General features: G+C 37.4%; 1 protein-coding gene across 2 annotated transcripts in view; it reads right to left on the reverse strand.

Annotated features, from left to right (window-relative positions):
* LOC124796367 (protein cycle) overlaps positions 1-24,887 on the reverse strand; it is a 946,497-nt gene that overhangs the window by 22,254 nt on the left and 899,356 nt on the right. For both annotated transcript variants that reach the window (XM_047260526.1, XM_047260528.1), the window contains 6 exons: positions 14,693-14,930; positions 13,837-13,929; positions 13,176-13,293; positions 11,735-11,899; positions 3,452-3,704; positions 2,206-2,344 (listed from right to left, as the gene is read on the reverse strand). In XM_047260526.1, the coding sequence (XP_047116482.1) occupies positions 2,206-2,344; positions 3,452-3,704; positions 11,735-11,899; positions 13,176-13,293; positions 13,837-13,929; positions 14,693-14,930 (1,006 nt within the window). The remainder of the gene's footprint in view (positions 1-2,205; positions 2,345-3,451; positions 3,705-11,734; positions 11,900-13,175; positions 13,294-13,836; positions 13,930-14,692; positions 14,931-24,887) is intronic.

Raw genomic sequence — 24,887 nt, forward strand, 5'->3', positions numbered from 1 at the left:
CTTAATAAAATCTATATTTATGAAGAAGCAGACTTACAACACCTATTTATAGTCATGCCTCCGCATATTTTTAGGTCCTCCTGCTACCTCCAGATATACATGAATCATGGCCATCCAGTGCAGAAGAACTTTTCTTAACCCAAGGAAGCCTAAGGGGAGGGGGGTTGTTCGTTGAACCCACAATTTTTTTATGTCCCCTGCTTTTGCCCAAGTAACTTTCATACTACAAATTCCTTTTGAGTTATTGTTTGTTGGCTATTTTATGAAACATTAGTGTCAATATGCAAGTTAGTTTCTTGTAGGTTGGTATTCTTGATATTCACAACAATTGGTTTACCTTCAGAGGAAGTGATTGTTGATGTCAGTCAGCTGTTATTTATTTTGTAAACTTGAGTTAGTGCAGTTCCCTACTGTTCACACCCAGACTTAGAAATGACTAAAAGAATATATGACTCATCTTTAGAAAGAGTTCTGAAAGAAATTTTACATGAAGATTCTGTCTCGGGGAGTGAAAGTGAATATGAGAATGGTGTTATGGAGTATGATTCAGATCGGGAAAGTGATGTGGATGTTAGAGAAGATGAAGATAGCGCAGCTTCAGGCAGTGATCATCAGGATGTTATTGTGGCAAAGTCTGGAAGAAGGTACATAACCACACAGCCCAGAATTCCTCGGAGATCTGTTGCTAATATAGTAAGACAGCAGGCAGGAGTAACTTCAGTTGGTGTTTGCCATTCACCTGGAGAAGCCTTGAAGTTACTTCTTACACCTGACATCATGGATGTTATAGTAAAACATTCAAATGAAGAGGCAGTTAGGCAAAATATTACTTTGACTAATGAGAAAGAATTGTATGCCTTTATAGGAACAAAGAGATGGCCTCTATCTGTATTTTACTCTCTCATCGACATTTGTGCTGTCAATGCAAACACCATATTCATCCAGCAACATCCAAGATGGAATGAAAAGAAACACAACAAACGAAAACTTTATCTTCTGCAAGCTGGGATGGAACTAGTGAAATTGTAGGTAGAAGAAAGAAGTGCCAATGCAAGAGAGTTATCTAGCCAAATTGTTCAATCAATGGAGACTATTCTACAAAAGAAAATCAAAGAAATGACAACAGAAGCATGTCAGTCTCCTGCAGGGAAACGTCGGTGCCATATTTGTGTAAGAGAAGCTAAAACAAAGAAGCAGAAATAACACAATCTAAGTAAACCAAAACAGTATTGTGGACAGTGTCATAAATATGTGTGTAACACACATTCAGAAAAAAAGTTGTGAAGTGTGTCTCTTGCCTTGAAGTTGAGGACAAAGAGTAGTCTGTTGTATATGAACACGTCTGTATTTTGTATTGTAATATGTCAATTTTTTATTCCCTCAGTCCAATATTTATAACAATTAACAACGTATATAAACCAATGCCTTAGTTAAAATACATAAACCATTTCGAAAGTTGTAATTTTTCGTCAGTAAACTTACTTAATACCTGTGGGCTCACTTAACCCCCCCCCCCCCCTCCCCAGGCATCCAAGTTAGAAAAATAGGCTTGGGCGTCCTAGGGTTAAATCAGTGCAAAATGGTTCAAGGGAAGCATATATTCTTGAATGTTAATCCTTGATGCAGGCCCGTTCAGCTGTTGCTTGCATAGTTTTTCCACTCACTCTTTTTTTATCCTGTCTCAAATTTTTGCTTGATAACTTGTGAAATAATGCATTAAATCACTTTGTTTGCACAGTGTAGGCAGTGTCCTCCTTAGAACAAGTTATGTCACTTCCTCCTGTCAGATTTTGTTTTCCTTTTTGTGTTATTCTGCACCAAACAAACTAGAATACTTAGAAAAATTTAATTTAATGTTTATTGAACAAAAATCATTCCAAGAGCAATAAACTTGTAGCAGGTAATTTGTCAGCCAATTCAAGTTTCTTTGGAATGAAGTTTCACTTAGAGCTTAAAACTACCTGAGTAGTTGATTTTTCATCTGAAATAACTCATTGAATAAAATTTGCTCAACAAATCTCAGGTCTCCAAGTAATTTCTTCACAGTTCACTCTTCAGAAAGTATCAAAAGAGTAAAACATATTCAGTTGTAGAAATAATGAAACCAACTATTATCAGTGGAACAATTACCTTATGGAATTAAAAAGTTGCCTTACAAGTACACTCTGAAATCAAGCAAAGAATCCATTTAAATTCATTACAGACCTGAGTTGTAACTTTTTCTGGACCCTGCAAAGCTATTTTATGTGATTCAGCAAGATGTGCAATGTCTTCATGATGGTAGTACTCATACATGCTCGTACCATGCAGCTCCTGAGGCAGGAAACCAAGTACCAAGGTAGCCCTGCGGAAAACACATATGACTAATTAATCAGATAAATTATATGTTCCAGAAACTTATGAAGGCCCAACTTTATCTATGATAAAAAAACACAGGACAAAGCAATGAATTAAAATTTGTTTCAAGGCCGGGATTCGAATCCAGGCCTCCAGCATACTAAGCAGATGCACTAACCACTGTGCCATCCTGGCAATGCAGCTAACACAACTGCACATATTACCCTAGTTCATCTCCCTCCCTTCTGGAACATGAATTGAAGTTTGGGTTAGGGTGGGAGATATACTAGGGTAATCTGTGCAGCTGTGTTAACCGCAGTGCCAGGGTGGTGCAGTGGTTAGCACATCTGCCTAGTGAGCGGGAGATCCAGATTTGAATCCTGAACTCAGTACAAATTTTAATTCATTGCTTCAGCTTGTATTCATTATCACAGATGAATAAGTAATTAACTTTGTGCACAGATTTTCACTGAAACTATGAGTGCATAAAACATATGAGTATGTATTTATTAAAATAAATTTTATATACAGAACTAATTTCATAATTTTCATAGCACAGAAACTGGACCGCTTTGTAGACATTTTCTACTGTCAATAGCTAAAAATTCAAAGATTTTCAAATTTCAGTAACACTGCCTAATGTCCTAGTCAGTTTCCACTTGTTTCTTTACATTTTGAAGTGTGAGGTAGTACATATGAAAGTCCTTAACTGAAGTCATCGTAGTTTTACGAAATGCAATGACCCACAGTTGCCTGTAAGTTTTTTTATTATCACTACCAAAACCAGTGGTAATGATAACTTATGCATCTGTGTGTCATACATTTCATAACATACTTAACACCTGTTGACAGTTGCCTTCACAACATGTTTGAACTTATAATTTTTGTAATAACATGGTAATTTAAATTGGATGCTGAGTACACAGGTAACATACACATGATCCAAATTTCGGAAACTTCTCACATGAATTTGAAGCATGGTAAATACATGTGTGTATAAAGTACACTGCCAAGAAGAGAAAAATGACCTATGTTAGTGTGATACATTTTTCAACCCATCAAACAACAAGATACTGTGGCTATTACTTGATTCTTATTTTTTGAGCCGCATTACCTTTGGTCGACAAAAAGGAATTTGCCATCAAGAGCATGCCTTGATATGAACTGTATTGTTCGAACATTGGGTCGTCTCATTCCTGTCAGTGGTGAGCGTTGTGTCACTTGTGGCTGGACACGACCGACAGCAACAAGGCAGGAGAGATTGCAGGCATCACCTTCCCCTTCACTTTCCTGTTCCTCAAGGCCTATTTTAGCAGGGGCCCAAGATTTGAGATATCCAGTACATTGTATCACACAGTATTTTCGATCTGTAAGAAAAATACCAGTATTTCAGTTCCATTCATGTGACGTATTTCACGCTGAAATAGAATACCTTTCAACCATGCGCACGACTTCATGTCCAGCGCACTGTAGTACACATAAGAGACGTTTATAATTCAGCAAACCCATATAGTTTCTGGAAAAACTGATATTACATTTAAGGAGACAATGACTAACTTATTATAAAGTTTTATTTTATTTTTGACATGATCACTTTGTTTGACACAGTGGCTTCCTGAAGATGCTATGTGTGGCATATAGTGAACAAATGTTCATGCATTATAAATAATGTTATCAACTCATGAACATTTGTTCTCTAAATGTCATCTATGCCATCTGAAGATGGCCATTGTTGGCCAAAACTGGTTATGTCCATGTAAAAAAAGTGATTGTGTCAAAAATAAAAAAGAATTGTATGATATAGTTTTGATATTCTTTCGCAATATACTTGTAGGAATCTTAGTTACATCAAAGGAATAATGATACAAGTGCTTTCCTCCAGTTCCTCGACTGCAGCTGCAGTGTAGGTACAATGTAGACAGCTGGGACATGTGTGCATGCGTGTTCTGCACTAGTTACCTCTGAAGAAGGACATAGTTTAAGTGGTTAGCAATATATTCAGGCTTAATTGTGTGCCTATTAACTACCCAATGCCTCAACTATATGGTGTGCTGTTACTTTTACTCCTACATTTACATTCCACCAAGGTCATACCATAGCAACATATATTCATTCATTAAACATATACAATAGACCCCATCAAGAAGGAGAGCCATCAGAGACTAGAACAAGTTGAAATATATATTAACAAAAAACAGACAAGTCACAGAAACTTGCCAGTATGATATATGAACTATAAACGGTCACTATGCTGCTATTATCCTTATGGCAGCTAAATCTACTCAAATAAATTACAAAGAAAAAATCTGTATATACTAAATAGGTGCTGTTTATCTCAAAATTGTAGTTTGATCTTTACATGATTAGTTACCTACATTAGCACATACTAACTCCTGGTTAAAGTGGATTACTACTGGTCATGTAACTTTAGAACAATCCCCTGCAGAAATGCTGAGCCATGCTGCCACTATAGTTCTCCATAACTGTGAAAGTGTTGCTAGTGCAGGACGTTGTGCATGAACTGACCGCTCAATTATGACCCTTAAATGTTAGATCCGTTTCATGTCAGGTGTTCTGGGTGGCCTAATCGTATGCTTGAACTATCCAGAATGTTCTTAAAGCCAAACAGTTGTGGCCTGGTGGAACGATGTTGTCGTTTGGGATCATGAAGTCCATGAATGGCTGCAAGTGGTCTCCAAGTAGCCGAACATAACCATTTCCATACAATGGCCAGTTCAGTTGGATGAAGGACCCAGTAAATTTCATATAAACACAGCCCATGCCATTATGGGACCACCACCAGCTTGCACAGTGCCTTGTTAACAACTTGGGTCCATGGATTCATGGTGTCTGCACCACACTTGAACCCTATCATCAGTTCTAACCACCTAACATCAGGACTCATCTGAACAGGCCACAATTTTCCAGTCATCTAGGGTCCAACTGATATGGTCACGAGTCCAGGAGAGGAACTGCAGGCGATGTCCTGCTGTTAGTCAAGGCCCTCATGTCAGTCATCTGCTGCTACTGCCCATTAACACCAAATTTTACTACACTGTCATAACGAATACGTTTGTTGTACGTCCCACAGTCATTTCATGCAGAGTTGCTTGTTTGTTAGCACTGATAATACCACACAAATGCTGCTGCTTTCAGTTGTTAAGTAAAGGCCATCTGCCACTTCACTGTCTATGGTGAGAGGTGATACCTGAAATTTGGTGTCCTCAGCACACTCTTGACACTATGGATCTTGGAATACTGAAATCCCTAGCGATTTCTAAAATGGAACATCTCATGCATTTAGATCCAAATACTATTCCACGTTCAAAGACTGTTAATTCCCATTGTGTGGCCACAATCACATTGGAAACTGTTTCACATCTATCATCTGAGTACAAATGACAGTTCTGCCAATGCACTTCCCTTTTATGCCTTATGTATACAAACTACCGCCATCTATATATGTGCATACCCCTGTCTCATTGCTTCTGTCACCTCAGTGTATAAGGGGTGTGAATGGTGTCAGATGTTGAGGGATCACTGGGAAGGATATAGAGATGCCGGGTGTACTCATGTGGAACAACATTACCAGAACCAGTCTCATTGTGGGTTTCCATTTGGCCGGCTCAGTCAGATCATGCAACATTCAGACTTGTGGGGCATTCCCATGTAATGCAGCCTGATGCATTGGAACATAAAAACAAGAATCCTCTTCGTCAAGTTTCAGGGCAAACACATCCGACCACCACAAAGGAGGATCACCGAATTGTGCACCGAGCACATCATAACCCCTTCACATCTGACCCGCTGTCTGAGAACGAGGAATGGGCTCTCTGCAGTTGTCTGTGCCATGCCCACCACTGGTCAGAGACTAGCAACAGCTGGACTCGGAAATTATCATCCCATGTGTGTGCTGCTATTAACAACACAACACAAATGGCTGCATTTGGAGTGGTACCATGACTGAGAAGAATGGAGTGCTAATGGATGACATTGCATTGTGTTCAGCAATGAATCATGATTCTACACTACCCCAGATAACCATTGTCAGCAAGTATGCTGACGACCTACAAAGAGGTCACATTCTTCCAGTGTTTTGCAGAGAGAGTGTGGTGTTACTGCTGATGTAGGGGAACATTGGGGATGATTTCTGGTCATGGCTGGTAGTCACTGAGGGAACTCTGACAGTACAACAGTATGTCATGGACATCTTCTGTCCTCACGTGTTACGTCTCATGCAACAGCATCTGTCCTGATGTATTACCTCTCAAGCAACAGCATCATGGTGCCACTAACCAATAAGGCAATGCTCATCCACTTGATGCAACTCTGAACTGTCTGCATGATGTCGAGGCACTCCATGACCAGCAAGATCCCCAGATCTGTTCCTGACTGAACATGTGTGTGACTAGCTTGGATGTCAACTCTGTCATAGTGCCAGTATTCATGATATTAAGGGCCAGTTGTAACAGTTGTGAGGCAGCTCACTTCAGGAGAGGATACAATGGTTTTATCACACCCAACTCAACTGAGTCACACCATGCATCCAGGCCAGATGGGGGTGCAATGTCATGTCAATAAGTGGGCTCGCACTGTAATGTATTTGTTTCATCATGAACAACAAAATGTGTATTACACAATGGAAAGCCCAGGATATATAACAACAATATTATGAAAAGGATGGATTGCTACTCACTATATAGAGTAGACACTGAGTTGCAGACAAGCACTATGAAGAGGCTGTTAAACATTTTAGCTTTCGACGAAAAGGGCTAGTTCTGAAGTAGAAAACACACACACATTCACACAAGCACAGCTCATATACACATGACCACTGCCTCTGGCTGCTGTGGCTAGACTCAGTCTGGGCACAGTGGCTGGAGACAATGGTCATGCATGTATGAGTTGTGCTTGTGTGAATGTGTACTTCACAACAAGGCCTTTCAGTTGAAAGATAAAATGTGTAGCAGCCTTTTTGTTGTACCTGTCTGCAACTCATTGTATTCTCTATATGCGAATAGTCCCCCCCATGAACCATTGGTGGGGAGGCTGGTGCAACCACAACGGAGGGGTATCTGTTGAGAGGCCAGACAAACGTGTGGTTCCTGAAAAGGGGCAGCAGCCTTTTCAGTAGTTGCAGGGGAAACAGTCTGGATGATTCACTGATCTGGCCTTGTAACACTAACCAAAATGGCCTTGCTGTTTTGGTATTGCGAACAGCTGAAAGCAAGGGGAAACTACAGCCGTATTTTTTCCCGAGGGCATGCAGCTTTACTGTATGATTAAATGATGATGGCGTCCTCTTGGGTAAAATATTCCAGAGGTAAAATAGTCCCCCATTCGGATCTCCGGGCGGGGACTAGTTAGGAGGACGTTTTTATCAGGAGAAAGAAAACTGGCGTTCTAAGGATCGGAGCGTGGAATGTCAGATCCCTTAATCACGCAGGTAGGTTAGAAAATTTAAAAAGGGAAATGGATAGGTTAAAGTTAGATATCATGGGAATTAGTGAAGTTTGGTGGCAGGAGGAACAAGACTTTTGGTCAGGTGAATACAGGGTTATAAATACAAAATCAAATAGGGGTAATGCAGGAGTAGGTTTAATAATGAATAAAAAAACAGGAGTACGGGTAAGCTACTACAAACAGCATAGTGAACGCATTATTTTGGCCAAGATAGACACGAAGCCCACACCTACTACAGTAAAACAAGTTTATATGCCAGCTATCTCTGCAGATGACGAAGAAATTGATGAAATGTATGATGAGATAAAAGAAATTATTCAGGTAGTGAAGGGAGACGAAAATTTAATAGTCATGGGTGACTGGAATTTGAGAGTAGGAAAAGGGAGAGAAGGAAACATAGTAGGTGAATATGGATTGGGGCTAAGAAATGAAAGAGGAAGCCGCCTGGTAGAATTTTGCGCAGAGGATAACTTAATCATAGCTAACACTTGGTTTAAGAATCATGAAAGAAGGTTGTATACATGGAAGAACCCTGGAGATACTAAAAGGTATCAGATAGATTATATTATGGTAAGACAGAGATTTAGGAACCAGGTTTTAAATTGTAAGACATTTCCAGGGGCAGATGTGGACTCTGACCACAATCTATTGGTTATGAACTGTAGATTAAAACTGAAGAAACTGCAAAAAGGTGGGAATTTAAGGAGATGGGACCTGGATAAACTGAAAGAACCAGAAGTTGTACAGAGTTTCAGGGAGAGTGTAAGGGAACAATTGACAGGAATGGGGGAAAGAAATACAGTAGAAGAAGAATGGGTAGCTTTGAGGAATGAAATAGTGAAGGCAGCAGAGGATCACGTAGGTAAAGAGATGAGGGCTAATAGAAACCCTTGGGTAACAGAAAAAATATTGAATTTAATTGATGAAAGGAGAAAATATAAAAATGCAGTAAATGAAGCAGTCAAAAAGGAATACAAATGTCTCAAAAATGATATCGACAGGAAGTGCAAAATGGCTAAGCAGGGATGGCTAGAGGACAAATTTAAGGATGTAGAGGCTTATCTCACTAGGGGAAAGATAGATACTGCCTACAGGAAAATTAAAGGGACCTTTGGAGAAAGGAGAACCACTTGCATGAATATCAAGAGCTTTGATGGAAACCCAGTTCTAAGCAAAGAAAGGAAAGCAGAAAGGTGGAAGGAGTATATAGAGGGTCTTTACAAGGGCGATGTACTTGAGGACAATATTATGGAAATGGAAGAGGATGTAGATGAAGATGAAATGGGAGATATGATATTGGGTGAAGAGTTTGACAGAGTACTGAAAGATCTGAGTCGAAACAAGGCCCCCAGAGGAGACAACATTGCATTAGAACTACTGACAGCCTTGGGAGCCAGTCCTGACAAAACTCTACCATCTGGTGAGCAAGATGTATGAGACAGGCGAAATACCCTCAGACTTCAAGAAGAATATAGTAATCCCAATCCCAAAGAAAGCAGGTGTTGACAGATGTGAAAATTACCAAACTATCATTTTAATAAGTCACAGCTGCAAAATACTAATGCTAATTCTTTACAGACGAATGGAAAAACTGGTAGAAGCCGACCTCGGGGAAGATCAGTTTGGATTCCGTAGAAATGTTGGAACACGTGAGGCAATACTGACCCTATGACTTATCTTAGAAGAAAGATTAAGGAAAGGCAAACCTACATTTCTAGCATTTGTAGACTTAGAGAAAGCTTTTGACAATGTTGATTGGAATACTCTCTTTCAAATTCTGAAGGTGGCAGCGGCAAAATACAGAGAGCGAAAGGCTATTTACAATTTGTACAGAAAGCAGATTGTAGTTATAAGAGTCGAGGGGTATGAAAGGGAAGCAGTGGTTGGGAAGGGAGTGAGACAGGGTTGTAGGCTATCCCCGATGTTATTCAATCTGTATATTGAGCAAGCAATAAAGGAAACAAAAGAAAAGTTTGGAGTAGGTATTAAAATCCATGGAGAAGAAATAAAAACTTTGAGGTTCGCCGATGACATTGTAATTCTGTCAGGGACAGCAAAGGACTTGGAAGAGCAGTTGAACGTAATGGACAGTGTCTTGAAAGAAGAGTATAAGATGAACATCAACAAAAGCAAAACAAGGATAATGGAATGTAGTCGAATTAAGTCGGGTGATGCTGAGGAAATTAGATTAGGAAATGAAACCCTTAAAGTAGTAAAGGAGTTTTGCTTTTTGGCGAGCAAAATAAGAGATGATGGTCGAAGTAGAGAGGATATAAAATGGAGACTGGCAATGGCAAGGAAAGCGTTTCTGAAGAAGAAAAATTTGTTAACATCGAGTATAGATTTAAATGTCAGGAAGTCGTTTCTGAAAGTATTTGTATGGAGTGTAGCCATGTATGGAAGTGAAACGTGGACAATAAATAGCTTAGACAAGAAGAGAATAGAAGCTTTCGAAATGTGGTGCTACAGAAGAATGCTGAAGATTAGATGGGTAGATCACATAACTAATGAGGAGGTATTGAACAGAATTGGGGAGAAGAGGAGCTTGTGGCACAACTTGACTAGAAGAAGGGATCGGTTGGCAGGACATGTTCTGAGGTATCGAGGGATCACCAATTTAGAATTGGAGGGCCACGTGGAGGGTAAAAATTGTAGAGGGAGACCAAGAGATGAATACACTAAGCAGATTCAGAAGGATGTAGGCTGCAGTAGGTACTGGGAGATGAAGAAGCTTGCACAGGATAGAGTAGCATGGAGAGCTGCATCAAACCAGTATTAGGACTGAAGACCACAACAACAACAACATATGTGAATAGTAATCAGATATTTTAATAATAAAATGCTTATTACGTATCTTACATAGATACCACAGATTTATCATCACTTAACATAAGTTTGGTGTCTCATTCTATGCCTCAGTCATGATTAGTAATTAAGGTACTCTTTAAGGAAACAATGTCTGTGGCATCTAAATCTTATGATGTCCCTTTCATAACATAGCTTAAGTCTCAAATTTTGTATAGAGCAGCTCCAAACCTGATCATTAGTGCCCTCAGCAGTAACCAATCTTTAACTCTTCATTTCATCTGAAATGCAAAGGAGGACAATCTAGAACTAATTATAGTGATATTGGAGTTCCGATATATCGTGCCGAGATGTGGTTGCATGGCATAAACTCTGTCTAGTCCATTACTGGTCATGACAGTTCACTTATACATTGAACTTGACAAAATTGTTTTTGTTTTTAAGATGTAAGATCATTTGAAATTGATAATTTTATTAATTTAATAGAAAGTGGTGCTGACTTGTTCAACTGCAGCACATTTATGCATCTATATGATGAACGGAGGTGAGATGAATGGCAGTTAATCAAAAGATTTGATTCTAACATCAGAGCAGTTGGCATGAGAATTTTAAGTAACACTTAGTGTCTCCCTTGTTTATGTAGCTATTACCGGTTACAGAGAATAACTGAAAGTTTTTGAGTTGTACAGTAAAATGTTACTGACAAGTGTCCAGATGTTTATTAATAAAGGCTCCATCTATCTTCTGTTTCATTTAGCTTCCACGCACAACATAATAACTATGCAACAATATTATACGTTGCAAAAATCGGAAAGCTCTGTCCGCATAAGAGGAATCTTTGCATAGTATCCTAACAACTACATTTAAATAAAAATAAAAAGCTATTTATGAATTTAGTCTCATGCCACTAATTTTCAGGGTATGTGCTGTCAACCTCTTAACTTTTGATCAATAATATTCAGCTTTTTGCTTCAGACCCATTTTGTTGTTTCAACTGTCCAGTGGGAATAGAGAGTAAAAAAAATGTGCAGTATTCTTGTGATGATTCACATGTTAGTCATACTTTCTACAAGACTCGTGTATCACCTATAACATACGAGTCCTAGTGTTTCAAAAGTGCACATCATACCTGGAGGTTGCTGCTTTTTGCGCCGGTGGCAACCAGTAGTGGTATCAGCTTCTTCTTTAACTACAGGCGAATGTTTGCACTTCATGCGGCAGAAGAAAGATCTTCTAGCACCAGGGCACAGCCGTGATACCCCTTGAGGAACATCTGTCTTCACTGGGAGCATAGCTAAACAAAAACATCAACTGGAATTCAAAAACCTTTACAAAATTTCACTATTTTTCATTGTACCAAGAAATAGGAGATTATTTTATATATCTTTTTCATTCAGTTGCTAATTTCACTCACACACACAGCGAAGAAAACATTTGTGGACCATCTGCAAAGTAATGCCAATTAAGCTATAAATAAAACACTGGAAAAGTTTAAGGTTTTCTTCATTATTGAAGCGTTACATTACTACATTATCCATATTATTCAAGCATTTATCATCTCTCTTAATGGCTTGACCAATTACCTCTGTACAAAATTGTGCTGCCTGAGTGTCTGGAGCCTAATCAAACATGAATTTGTGGTATCACGGTCATTTTATCAGAATTGCACGAAAGATTTCTGGTAGTTGAGATATCCTGCAACACTGGCTCCACAAATTATTTTGTCACTTATCTGTATCAGTTGGTTGCTAGCTACAGAAAGACTTCCACTTGCATCATCGTCATTTACACTTATCTTCCACTCTTAAATAAACAATACCGTTGACACGGCAACTTCAGTCGCCAAAGCCGATGTGTATATAGTACAAATTTCATGATGCATTTCAACAGGATTGAGATTTTTTGTACTAAAAAATTGTGCCACATGAATATTTAACATTTTGTAAGATTTTGAGTGGTAAATATCCTTTCTGAATGACCACTGTATGTGAACAAACAGGAGCTATGCAGCTTTATCAGTATAAAATTTGTAAGCATGCTGATCTGCTGTCTGACTTAGTGTAACCACTGCCTCGCTTCCTTCATTACTTCCTGTACTAGATAAAAATGTAGGTTATTTGCTGGGAAGCCTTAGTAGTAATTTATCACTGTGAGAACTAAAGTTGTACTAAGTACTCGGTAGGTAACTGTTGTCTAGAATTACACATATGTTATGATGAGACATTGAGCAGATTAAAAATGCTATGTTTTTTTGTTTTTGTTTTTATTTATTTATTTTTTGTTTTAAAGAAAAGATGGGCTATATTATTCACAAGTCAAAACACATGAGATTATTACACTCACATCAAATTTAATATGTGGTCGTGGTGGCCACAATTGCTCTTTGTTGCTCATCTTTTCTTCTACAGGCATATTGATTCTATTATATAGCTTTTTATTTCCAAAACCAAGATTGTCTATACTTTAGATTAGTTAATGTTAATTCCATTCACTTCTTCATATCTTCTAATGTATGACTTTGCATCCTTGTTATTACAACAATGAAAGTCAATATGTTCTATTTTACTTACTTTTGGCATCAATCAGCCTTTCCCTGGGACTAAGATCAGAAGAAGAGAGCTGCTCTTTCACTTTTGCTACGTCTTTGGGATGGAGGATATCAAACCAACTTTGGCCTAATAGGTCCCCCTGCAAGCAAACGCAAAATTAGAAGATGTGTTAGATTGCCCAGATAATGAAATTCTCTATTGGTACAGTATTCCTAAAACCAAAGACAGATTCAGTTACTTCTGCATCCCTAAGTACTTATTCAGAAACATGCAGTTTTGGTTTGTAGATGCCAGGATGTTTTCTCCAGTGTACAATGGATTTTTAACAGTATTACTATTTGTAGCTATGAACAACACAAGAAAAATATTCAGCTTTGATTAATGAATTTTGCTCAGAGAGTAACCAATTATGTTATTGGGACAGTAAGTAAAAGCCAAAGAATATAGCAGTATATACTGATATGGCATAGTAGCATTCGTGTATCAAGAAGCCTGCCTGTTCTTACTTATTGTTTAGTCTCATACATCATTATTTGTGAGCTACATAATGCCTTAAAAAAATGAACTCAGGACAATGAGATTTGAATACATATACAGATGGTTATAAAATTTAAAGTGCCTCATACTTCGTCAACACGTATTTAAATAAGAAAATTCAGTTAGAATGCCTTAGAACATTTACCTGTGAATAGCTTAAAATTTGAGAAACAGATTCTGAGACGTACAGAATCCTTCCTCTATCACAGCCAACAACAAAGAGGAATCCCTCAGCTGCCTGAAACAAACAATACAGTAGGAATTCAACATGAAACTTATAATTATTCACACATTCATTCATCAAACACTGGGTTCTGTGTACACTGTTTCCCTAGTATCTGTAGTAGAATTTTACTGTCAGTGGAACCAATGGCCTTGGAAAGATTTTTTTCCAGTTAGCTCTGCCAGAACTGTATTGGTGAGGTTATATAATTGTTTTCTGTGTAAAAACTACTTTCCTGGAAGTCAGACCAAGGGGACTGTGAACAAATTCTCATCAGAGAACTGCGTCAGTATAGTATTAAAGGAATTAAGAGAATGAGTCGGCGCCGTGTGTGTGTGCATGTGTGTGTGTGTGTGTGTGTGTGTGTGTGTGTGTTGTGTGCGGGCACGTGCGCGTGCACACATGCGAGTTGTGCTTGTGTGATGGGTGCGTGTTTTGTAATTTGGAAGAAGGGCTTTGTCTGAAAGCTTAATATTTTAGCACTCTTTTTCATTGTGTCTGTCTGCAACACAGTGCCTCGTCTGTGAGGTGAGTAGCAGTCTATCCTACCCATATTATTGTTATTCCATCTTGAACTTTCCACTTTTTAAATGACTCTACATTTATTTTAATCAATGAAGTGTTCCACATTCTATCTTCAGATACAAATATTTAGTCAAATGGTGTGCAATATAAAAATATAAGGCAGATTTCTTTACACTGTAGTTGTGGAACCTGTTCTTTGGAAGTGTCATAGCCATATGGGCCCATATCCTCACAGTTTGGCAAGATCCGCTACCTGTAAGATGAGGGTCTTGAGTTCCTGATCAGAGAGGAAGGAGGGCTTATAGTGGCCCTCAGTGTAGGAGTGGACGGCACCACGGATGGTCTTGAGGTGCTGCACGGCCATGCGCAGCACTGTCAGCTTGTCCAGCTTGCGGGACATGGCATGACACATGGGCACCATTGCTGACAGCTCCGTAATGTATGTGTTCATCTTGTCCCGCCGCCGCTTCTCGATCTCACTGTGGTTCTGCCTGGAATGGTAACAAGTGAAGTTATAAAATGCCCAGTTATACAGAGGTTGAAGCTTTACAAGGTGTAATACTGAATATGGCATTCAAAATAAAAAAGAAGATAAAGGTTCATTGTCTAATCATTAATTCACACTCATTTAAACAAATATGGATGCGGATTGTATGTGACACACGACTGGACATTTACTGCTGGATGGCTTACAATGGTAACTATTTCAAGAGGGAACACTGTGGTCTAGTTCAGCAGTGATTCTATTATCATGATGATGTCTGAATTTGCAATCCTCAAAGCATTTTGGTTGTCACAGCACAACATTGACTCAATATCTGATAGTAATTGGTTAGAATGGAGAAGACTAGCATACTGGCTACTTGACCAAAAGCGTCCTTTACAAATTATGGCTGGTATTGACTTGGAGTTTTTCTTTCTTTATTTTGTATTCAGCTATCTTGTCATGCATTTGGTATTTAACATAAGTGATATAGTTCATGAAATACTGATGTCTATTCTTTTGAAAGTGTAAATCATTTTACATGCATCTGTAACCTTGCTTTACACTACCAGAAACTATGATTTTTTTATATTAACCATTAATGATCCTACACTGAAATAATACATTTTTTCTTTCCTTTTGTTAACCAAACTTGTTTTAACATCACTCTGTCACTTATTGTCAGTTTGTAATTGTGGTAGCTTGTTGGATCCCCGTCAGCTACCAACTAGATGTCTGTTTAGCATTATACTTATGAGGAACCTATCCTTGACAACCTCTAAAGCTTATTCATTTTGGGTAGATGTCTCCTCATGTACAACCACATAATTTCAATTTTCATTTACTTGTGCATACCTCATTAGTCTTACTTCTTCAGCTTCACAATTGCTTCAATTTAGTGTCTTTTTGAAATTCTTATTATTCATTCATGCACACTCCGTATTCATTTAAATCTTTCTTAACTTTTTATATATAAATACAAAGATGAGGTGACTTACCGAACAAAAACGCTGGCAGGTCGATAGACACACAAACAAACACAAACATACACACAAAATTCAAGCTTTCGCAACAAATTGTTGCCTCATCAGGAAAGAGGGAAGGAGAGGGGAAGACGAAAGGAAGTGGGTTTTAAAGGAGAGGGTAAGGAGTCATTCCAATCCCGGGAGCGGAAAGACTTACCTTAGGGGGAAAAAAGGACAGGTATACACTCGCACACACGCACATATCCATCCACACATACAGACACAAGCAGACATATTTGAAAATATGTCTGCTTGTGTCTGTATGTGTGGATGGATATGTGCGTGTGTGCGAGTGTATACCTGTCCTTTTTTCCCCCTAAGGTAAGTCTTTCCGCTCCCGGGATTGGAATGACTCCTTACCCTCTCCTTTAAAACCCACTTCCTTTCGTCTTCCCCTCTCCTTCCCTCTTTCCTGATGAGGCAACAATTTGTTGCGAAAGCTTGAATTTTGTGTGTATGTTTGTGTTTGTTTGTGTGTCTATCGACCTGCCAGCGTTTTTGTTCGGTAAGTCACCTCATCTTTGTATTTATATATAATTTTTCCCACGTGGAATGTTTCCTTCCATTATATTGATATCATTTCTTAACTTTTTGTTTCTTTTGTTGTGTAACATGCTGTCATCAGACCGCTAATTAGGAATAGAACACACAGCCACTTTTGATAAAACATGTGAAGTGAAGCTAAGTTGGCATTGGCATTAAAAAAAAGAAACTGGCAATGATATAGTTATTAGCAAAAACTTAGAGAATGACTATTGCATTGTTATCATACATATTCCCGAAAATTTCAAGAAGTCACTGTAATGCTCCACATTTATGACTGAGGATTTTATTGGTGTTAATGCTGCTGAAACTGTCCACATTCTCTCTTTGGTTGTGCCTTATCCTCCTGAAAAAAGTATTGGATATCTCCACTCAGCCATATAAGAAGCCATTAGTTAAATTTTTTTATTGTCCTGGGAACAATATAACCTGCTCTAGCATTCTGCTGTCATTTCCTATCTTATCTTACTGTTTTCAATGCATAATGTTTGTTTACATACATTGAAATGCATATTATGGTTGACACAGTGTAGGGCAGGGGATATTTTATGGTTTCAAAACCATGGTTTTCGCTTCCCTATTGAGCCCTAGTATTATGATGGATTAGTTTTTGCTTGTTCCTAGTTATTGCGAACTATTATTTCTGTAAAGTCTCTATGTTGCTGTCCTATTGTTGAATTTATGGTGCTAAAGATCCCTTTCCTGCTGATATTGTTTCAAGTGTGGTAACTAACTTGTAGTTTAGTTCTCCTGTGCTTGTTTGACACATTCATGTCAAGCTGCATGAACTTCTGCGGGTCTGGTCTAAAATATCAACTTGTGGTCAATGTTTGGCATCACTGTTGAGACACACACTCTTTTACTCATTTTCATTCATTTTCATATTGTACTTCCAAAATGTGGTGTTACTTAATTGTAAATTTCTGTGATTTGTGTCAACTTAGAGCACATATTGTAAGCTGATTGCTTAACAAAGACAAACAAAATGCTTTAAACATTAAATTTGCTTTTGATTGTAATACTAAATGTGTTAAATGATGTCATTGGTGCTTCAAAGAGTCATGGTTTCCAGAAGCAATGCTTAATCTGTCACTTGAAATTTATTTGAACAATCTAGGCATTTAAACAATATTTTGGAGGGTTGGCCCATATGTTGAGGACAAAGACTAACATTTTTATCTTGTGGAGAGTTTTTTGAATTGTCTAGCCTTTCTAATAACTAGCTAATTTGAATTCTATAGTTCTGTACACACCTATACTACACATATATTCTGCGAATCACTGTGAAGCACATGCCAGTTATTTGGGCTGCTTTCCCGTTCCTTTCATGTGTGGAGGGTAGGAAGAATGATTGTATAAATGCCTCTATGTGTAATGTAATTCATCTAATCTTTTACTCATGACCCTTATGTGAGCATAGAATCATCATTTAAAGGTGGTTCTTGAAACTTTGTTAGTAGACTTTCTTAGGGTAGTTTACATGTAACTTCAAGAGTCTGCCAGCTTATTTCTCTCAGGATCTCAACAACCTTCTCCCTCAGGTCAAACAAAACTGTGACCATTTGTGCTGCCCTTCTCTGTATATGTTCAGTATTTAATGCCAGTCCTTTTTGGTTCAGATCCCATACACTTGAGCAATAGTTTAGGATGAGTCACACGAGTGAGTTGAAAGCAGTCTCTTATGTAGACTGATCGCATTTTGCTAGTATTCTACCAATACACCAAAGTCTGTCATTTTCTTTGGCCGAAACTAAGCTTATTTGATCATTTCACTTCATGTCCCAACCATGTGTTACACCCAAGTATTTGTATGAGTTTACAGATTCCCTCTGTGATGTACTACCGTTATATTCATAGGATACAACGTTTCTTTCATTTCGTGCAGTGCACAATTTTACATTTTTTAACATCTGAAGCATACTGCCAATCATTGCACCACTTTGATATGATATGTTATCAAGATCTGACGGAATATTTGTACACCTTGATTCAGACTGTACTTCATTGTAGTAACTGCATCATCTACAAAATGTCTGTAAGACAATATATTACACTTCCCTGGGGTACACCTGAAATTTCTACTACATTTGTCAATGACTCCATCCAAGGTGACATGCTGCGTCCTCCATGTCAAGAAATTCTCAGTCCATTCACATATTTCATCTGATACCCCATAGGACCATACTTTTGATAATAAGCATACATGTGGCACTGAGTCAAATGCTTTTCAGAAATTGAGAAATACTGCAACTACCTGACTGCATCTATCTGATATCTGCAAACCTGTACTTAATCTTGTACCAGTTAGTAGGATTCCTTCTTATTACATTCATGTATGGTTTGAGCGAAAATTGGCTGTTTAAACACCTCCATGCATGTTGTTACTTGTCTAATCTTGTCTTCACAAGCCCTACTGGTGCAGTCGGTAGCAGGTTGTACAACATTTTCAGAATCCTCTCTTAAAGTTGGATCTTTTATCTTGGCAAATAGTCATTCCTGGGCTATCTTGAATGGTAACCACTTGGCTGCTCTTGTAAATAATTTATTTAACAACCAGTTTTATAGCCTAAAAACCATCATCAGGTTGTTAAATAAATTATTTACATGAGCAGCCAAGTGGTTGTTATTCCAGATGTCTATCTACGGCTGTAGTTGTTTCTCATACAAGATAGTGTGTTTTCTGGAATAGAGTGTATCTATCTTCAAGCATAGGCTGGTTTAGTTTCTTCAGCTTCTCTTGGTGCTCTTCCATGAATCAAAACAAATCAGAAAAGTTTTTTCCATTCTGTGAAATGGATAACTTTACATTCCTGTACATTTAAAGCAAGTTACCAATCTTTGCACCACTTTGAAGTCTTATCAAAATCAAACTGAATATTTGTGCAGCATATATTTTTTCCCATACTGTGCAGAAAGTCTGAGGTTACTATTAATATTATCAGCAAAGTCCATAATATACAACATGAACAGGAAGGAACCAAACACATTATACACATGTAAATTTAGAAAATATTCCTCAGGAGATGTACTGAAGCTTAATGTATTGCAGTTTGAGGAGATAAAATACTTTGTGGAACTTTGTAGTCAAATAAATATATGCGAACTCTTTGATATCTGCAAAAACAGGATACTGAAAGTTGTCGTAAATAAAGGAGTAGAAATATAAACACTGATATATGTCCTTGTTCAGTGCTCAAAATATTCTGATTGTCATGTTGCAACACATTTGCTATTATATAAATGGGTGAGAAACTTTCAACCCTGTAGTGCAAGACAATGGTAAAAAAGGCACTTATTTCTTGATTTAGTCCCATTTTAGGCTCACACCACTGAGTAAATTCCATCCATGAAGAGTTATTTTATGAGAGTCAGCAAAACATTTCTTTATTATTATTCCCATTTTGCAATATATTTTAAAGATTTGTTGATAGAAAGTACAAATGAATTTTAGAAAACAATTAGTAACAAAACAGAAATAATAGAAAATAAGGAAGGTATTTCTTTGAACAAACAAACAGCAAAAGATTCAATCAATACTTTAAAGAATGGAAGAGCTAAAGGAATTGGAGGAACTCCAAGTGAACTAGTGAAATATGGTACACTTAAAGTATGTTATCTTTTGAGAAACCTTTTTGAGAAATGTTTAAATGTGAGGCCATCCCAGGAGATTGAGAAGCAGAATTTATTTCAGGACCTCATAAGAAAGGAGAAAAAGATAAGTGTAAGAATTATAGAGGAATAACTGTGGATAATATATTTAGCAGACTTTACAGAAGGGTTGTTAAACATTTTATAGAGACAGACTTTAAGGAAATGGAGGCTGAAGAACAAGCTGGTTTCAGAGCATGAAGGTCAGCAATAGACCATATATTTTATTTTCATCAAATACTTGAAAAAGCCTATTATAATGTACCATGCAGTTTGTGGAATGCTTTAAAATTATCTGATATCAATCCCATTATAATTACAATCTTATTATAATTAAAACAGTCCACAGCATATATGAAAGCTCAACAACAACTTTCTCTTACTCGGATTTAAAGTTACAAAGGGATTACATCAGGGATGCAACCTTTTACCGTAACTGTATAAAATTGTACAGATAAAGCATTGGAAAACTGGAAGTTAAAAATGTAAGAACATAGGAATGCCAGTAAATGATGTACCATATATTCACTACAAATTTGCTGATGACCATTCTCGCACAGGATAAAGAAGATATTAAAATAGCAACAGGAAATTAATAGAAGAGTATAAAGAATAGAGCTTCCAGGTCAACATGAATAAAACTAAATACATGTTAATAGGAGGAACAAATCACAATTTTACACTGGAAGATGAAATAGAAAGAATTAATTATATTGAAGAATACAAATACCTAGGAGTAGAATATCATTCAAGACAATAAACAAGATAAGGAAAAGAATTCAAGAATAAATGCTCGGGAGTTCACTACAGCTTCATTAAATGGAGTTTTATTGAATCAATAGATTAGAAAGGATATGAAAGGAAAAAATCTTCATTATTATTAGAAGCATTATAACATTTTATCAGGAGAACAGACAGTTAAACACCAATAATGAAAAGACTCTGGTAACTGAGATGGACATTTGGAGATAGGTTGCAGGAATATCCAGGCAGAAAGGGGTCTGATATGCAGTCATCAGGGAGGAAATGGATGTCATAAGCTCGATTATTGATTTTATGGGAGAAAAACAATGCATATAGTACGGACATACAAAAAGGATGTCAGAAGATAGATTGCCATGACAGATCATGGAGTGGGAACCATCAGGAAGAAAGAAAAGAGCGACACCACTGGCCCTATGGCTCCAAGGAAGTCATTAGAATTAACTAGAAGAAGAAGTACTAAAGAAAATTTATGGATAGATAGGTACAAATGGAGAATGAACATTAAATTTGATGTATTATCTTGGGTTATCAGAAAATCTGAATTTATTGCAAAACCAGAAACACTTACTTAACACTGCCATAGCCCTATCAGTGGCCCTGATCCACAAATTTCATTGGATGCAGGAATACATAAAACTCAGAGGGTGCCAAATATGGTGATGAGAGTGAATGTTCCAACAACTGCCATTTCAAATGCCTCATTTTGCCACACAGTTTAACACCGTTATGGGCAGACTGTCCGGAAGAATGTATTTTCTTTTGTAGTCCATGCCACTTCTAACACAGTTTTTCTCATCTGCATATTCTACAAGGTTTGTATAGTATTTTCCATTTTTTTATGCTTTAAATAGTAATCAATGATAAATTTTTTTTGAATCCTACAAAACAATGGTCCACACTTCCTAGCAAATGAAATCACTTTAAAAAAATTCAAGGCCACTGTCTTTCACCGACTGTTCTCAACGGTATTTACTTTTGCCATGGTGTACTGCACCAAAATATCATAGACAAAACACTTCGGTGCATAAAATCAGTTGGATTCTTATTTAATTTGGTCTAAAAATTGCTGTAACATTTTATTTTGCATTTGCTTGTGGTCAGCATTCAACAATGCAACACTCAACCCATGCAAAGCTTTCTCATTCTTAACTGTCATGTAGAAGAAGCCATTAACTTTTCTCAAAATACGCATTAACTATTTCATACCTCATTTTGTCTTTTGGGTCTCTACAGGAGTGACACGTAGGGGGCTGTAATATAGTCCTAGATTCTTTGTTTAATACTTATTTCTGAAACTTTGTGAGTCTCTTTTCATGGGAAAATCGGCATAGACGTTTGTTTGTCAGCTGAGGTTTTCCATCATCTTTGTGTTGCTCTCTCAGGAGTGGAACAAACTTGAAATCATATGTACTGCCCTCCTTTGTATATGAACAATATCCTCTGGGAGCCCTATTTGATAAAGTTCCCATAAAATTGAGCAGTATTCCACAGTGAGTCACACGAATGTTTGTAAGACTGATTGCATTTTTTGCAACATCCTGTTAATGAATCAATGCTTACATCCTGCTTTATCTACATCGAGCTTATGTGATAACTACGTTCCGTATGTCTGCAAACTGTTACACCCAGGTATTGTTAGAGCTCACTGATTATAATTTTAACTTACTGACATTGGTGTCTTGGGCTATTGTATATATTCGTTTTGCTAAATACATAATTTTACATTTCTGAACATTTAAAATAAGTTGTCAATCTCCACACCACTTTGAAATCTTAGGAAGCTCTGACTGAATATTTGTGAACCAGTTTTCACATCACAATACGAGGAATACTGCTATCTTTCGTGTTATGGCATTGTAACATTGTACCCTTACTTACCACTTAGGTTTCCATCACCTTTGTGTTGCTCTCTCAAGGGTGAAACAAACATGAAATCATATTTACTGCCCTCCTTTGTATACTACAATATCCTCTGATAGTCCTATGTGATACGGTTCCCAAAAAAATTAGCATTATCCCACAGTGAGTCACGAGTGTTTGTAAGAGTGATGTGCATTTTTTGCAACATTCTGCCAATGAACCAATGCTTACAGCCTGCTTTATCTACACTGAGCCTATATGATAACTAGGTTTCACATCCTTACAAACTGTGGCACCCAGGTATTTGTATGAGTTGACTGATTTTGATTTTAATTTACTGATATTGGAGTCTTGGGCTACTATATTTTTTTGTTTTGTTAAGTACAAAATTTTACATTTCTGAACATTTAAAACAAGTTGTCAATCTCCACACCACTTTGAAATCTTAGGAAGCTCTGACTGAATATTTGTGAACCAGTTTTCACATCACAATACGACGAATACTGCTATCTTTCGTGTTATGGCATTGTAACATTGTACCCTTACTTACCACTTAGGTTTCCATCACCTTTGTGTTGCTCTCTCAAGGGTGAAACAAACATGAAATCATATTTACTGCCCTCCTTTGTATACTACAATATCCTCTGATAGTCCTATGTGATACGGTTCCCAAAAAAATTAGCATTATCCCACAGTGAGTCATGAGTGTTTGTAAGAGTGATTTGCATTTTTTGCAACATTCTGCCAATGAACCAATGCTTACAGCCTGCTTTATCTACACTGAGCCTATATGATAACTAGGTTTCACATCCTTACAAACTGTGGCACCCAGGTATTTGTATGAGTTGACTGATTTTGATTTTAATTTACTGATATTGGAGTCTTGGGCTACTATATTTTTTTGTTTTGTTAAGTACAAAATTTTACATTTCTGAACATTTAAAACAAGTTGTCAATCTCCACACCACTTTGAAATCTTAGGAAGCTCTGACTGAATATTTGTGAACCAGTTTTCACATCACAATACGACGAATACTGCTATCTTTCGTGTTATGGCATTGTAACATTGTACCCTTACTTACCACTTAGGTTTCCATCACCTTTGTGTTGCTCTCTCAAGGGTGAAACAAACATGAAATCATATTTACTGCCCTCCTTTGTATACTACAATATCCTCTGATAGTCCTATGTGATACGGTTCCCAAAAAAATTAGCATTATCCCACAGTGAGTCACGAGTGTTTGTAAGAGTGATGTGCATTTTTTGCAACATTCTGCCAATGAACCAATGCTTACAGCCTGCTTTATCTACACTGAGCCTATATGATAACTAGGTTTCACATCCTTACAAACTGTGGCACCCAGGTATTTGTATGAGTTGACTGATTTTGATTTTAATTTACTGATATTGGAGTCTTGGGCTACTATATTTTTTTGTTTTGTTAAGTACAAAATTTTACATTTCTGAACATTTAAAACAAGTTGTCAATCTCCACACCACTTTGAAATCTTAGGAAGCTCTGACTGAATATTTGTGAACCAGTTTTCACATCACAATATGACGAATACTGCTATCTTTCGTGTTATGGCATTGTAACATTGTACCCTTACTTACCACTTAGGTTTCCATCACCTTTGTGTTGCTCTCTCAAGGGTGAAACAAACATGAAATCATATTTACTGCCCTCCTTTGTATACTACAATATCCTCTGATAGTCCTATGTGATACGGTTCCCAAAAAAATTAGCATTATCCCACAGTGAGTCACGAGTGTTTGTAAGAGTGATTTGCATTTTTTGCAACATTCTGCCAATGAACCAATGCTTACAGCCTGCTTTATCTACACTGAGCCTATATGATAACTAGGTTTCACATCCTTACAAACTGTGGCACCCAGGTATTTGTATGAGTTGACTGATTTTGATTTTAATTTACTGATATTGGAGTCTTGGGCTACTATATTTTTTTGTTTTGTTAAGTACAAAATTTTACATTTCTGAACATTTAAAACAAGTTGTCAATCTCCACACCACTTTGAAACCTTATGAAGACCTAACTGAATATTTGTGTACCACTTTTCATGTCGCGTTGTGAGGAAGTGAGGAATGCTGCTATCTTTCGTGT

This window comes from Schistocerca piceifrons, chromosome 4, assembly GCF_021461385.2.
Source record: "Schistocerca piceifrons isolate TAMUIC-IGC-003096 chromosome 4, iqSchPice1.1, whole genome shotgun sequence".
NCBI lineage: Eukaryota > Metazoa > Arthropoda > Insecta > Orthoptera > Acrididae > Schistocerca > Schistocerca piceifrons.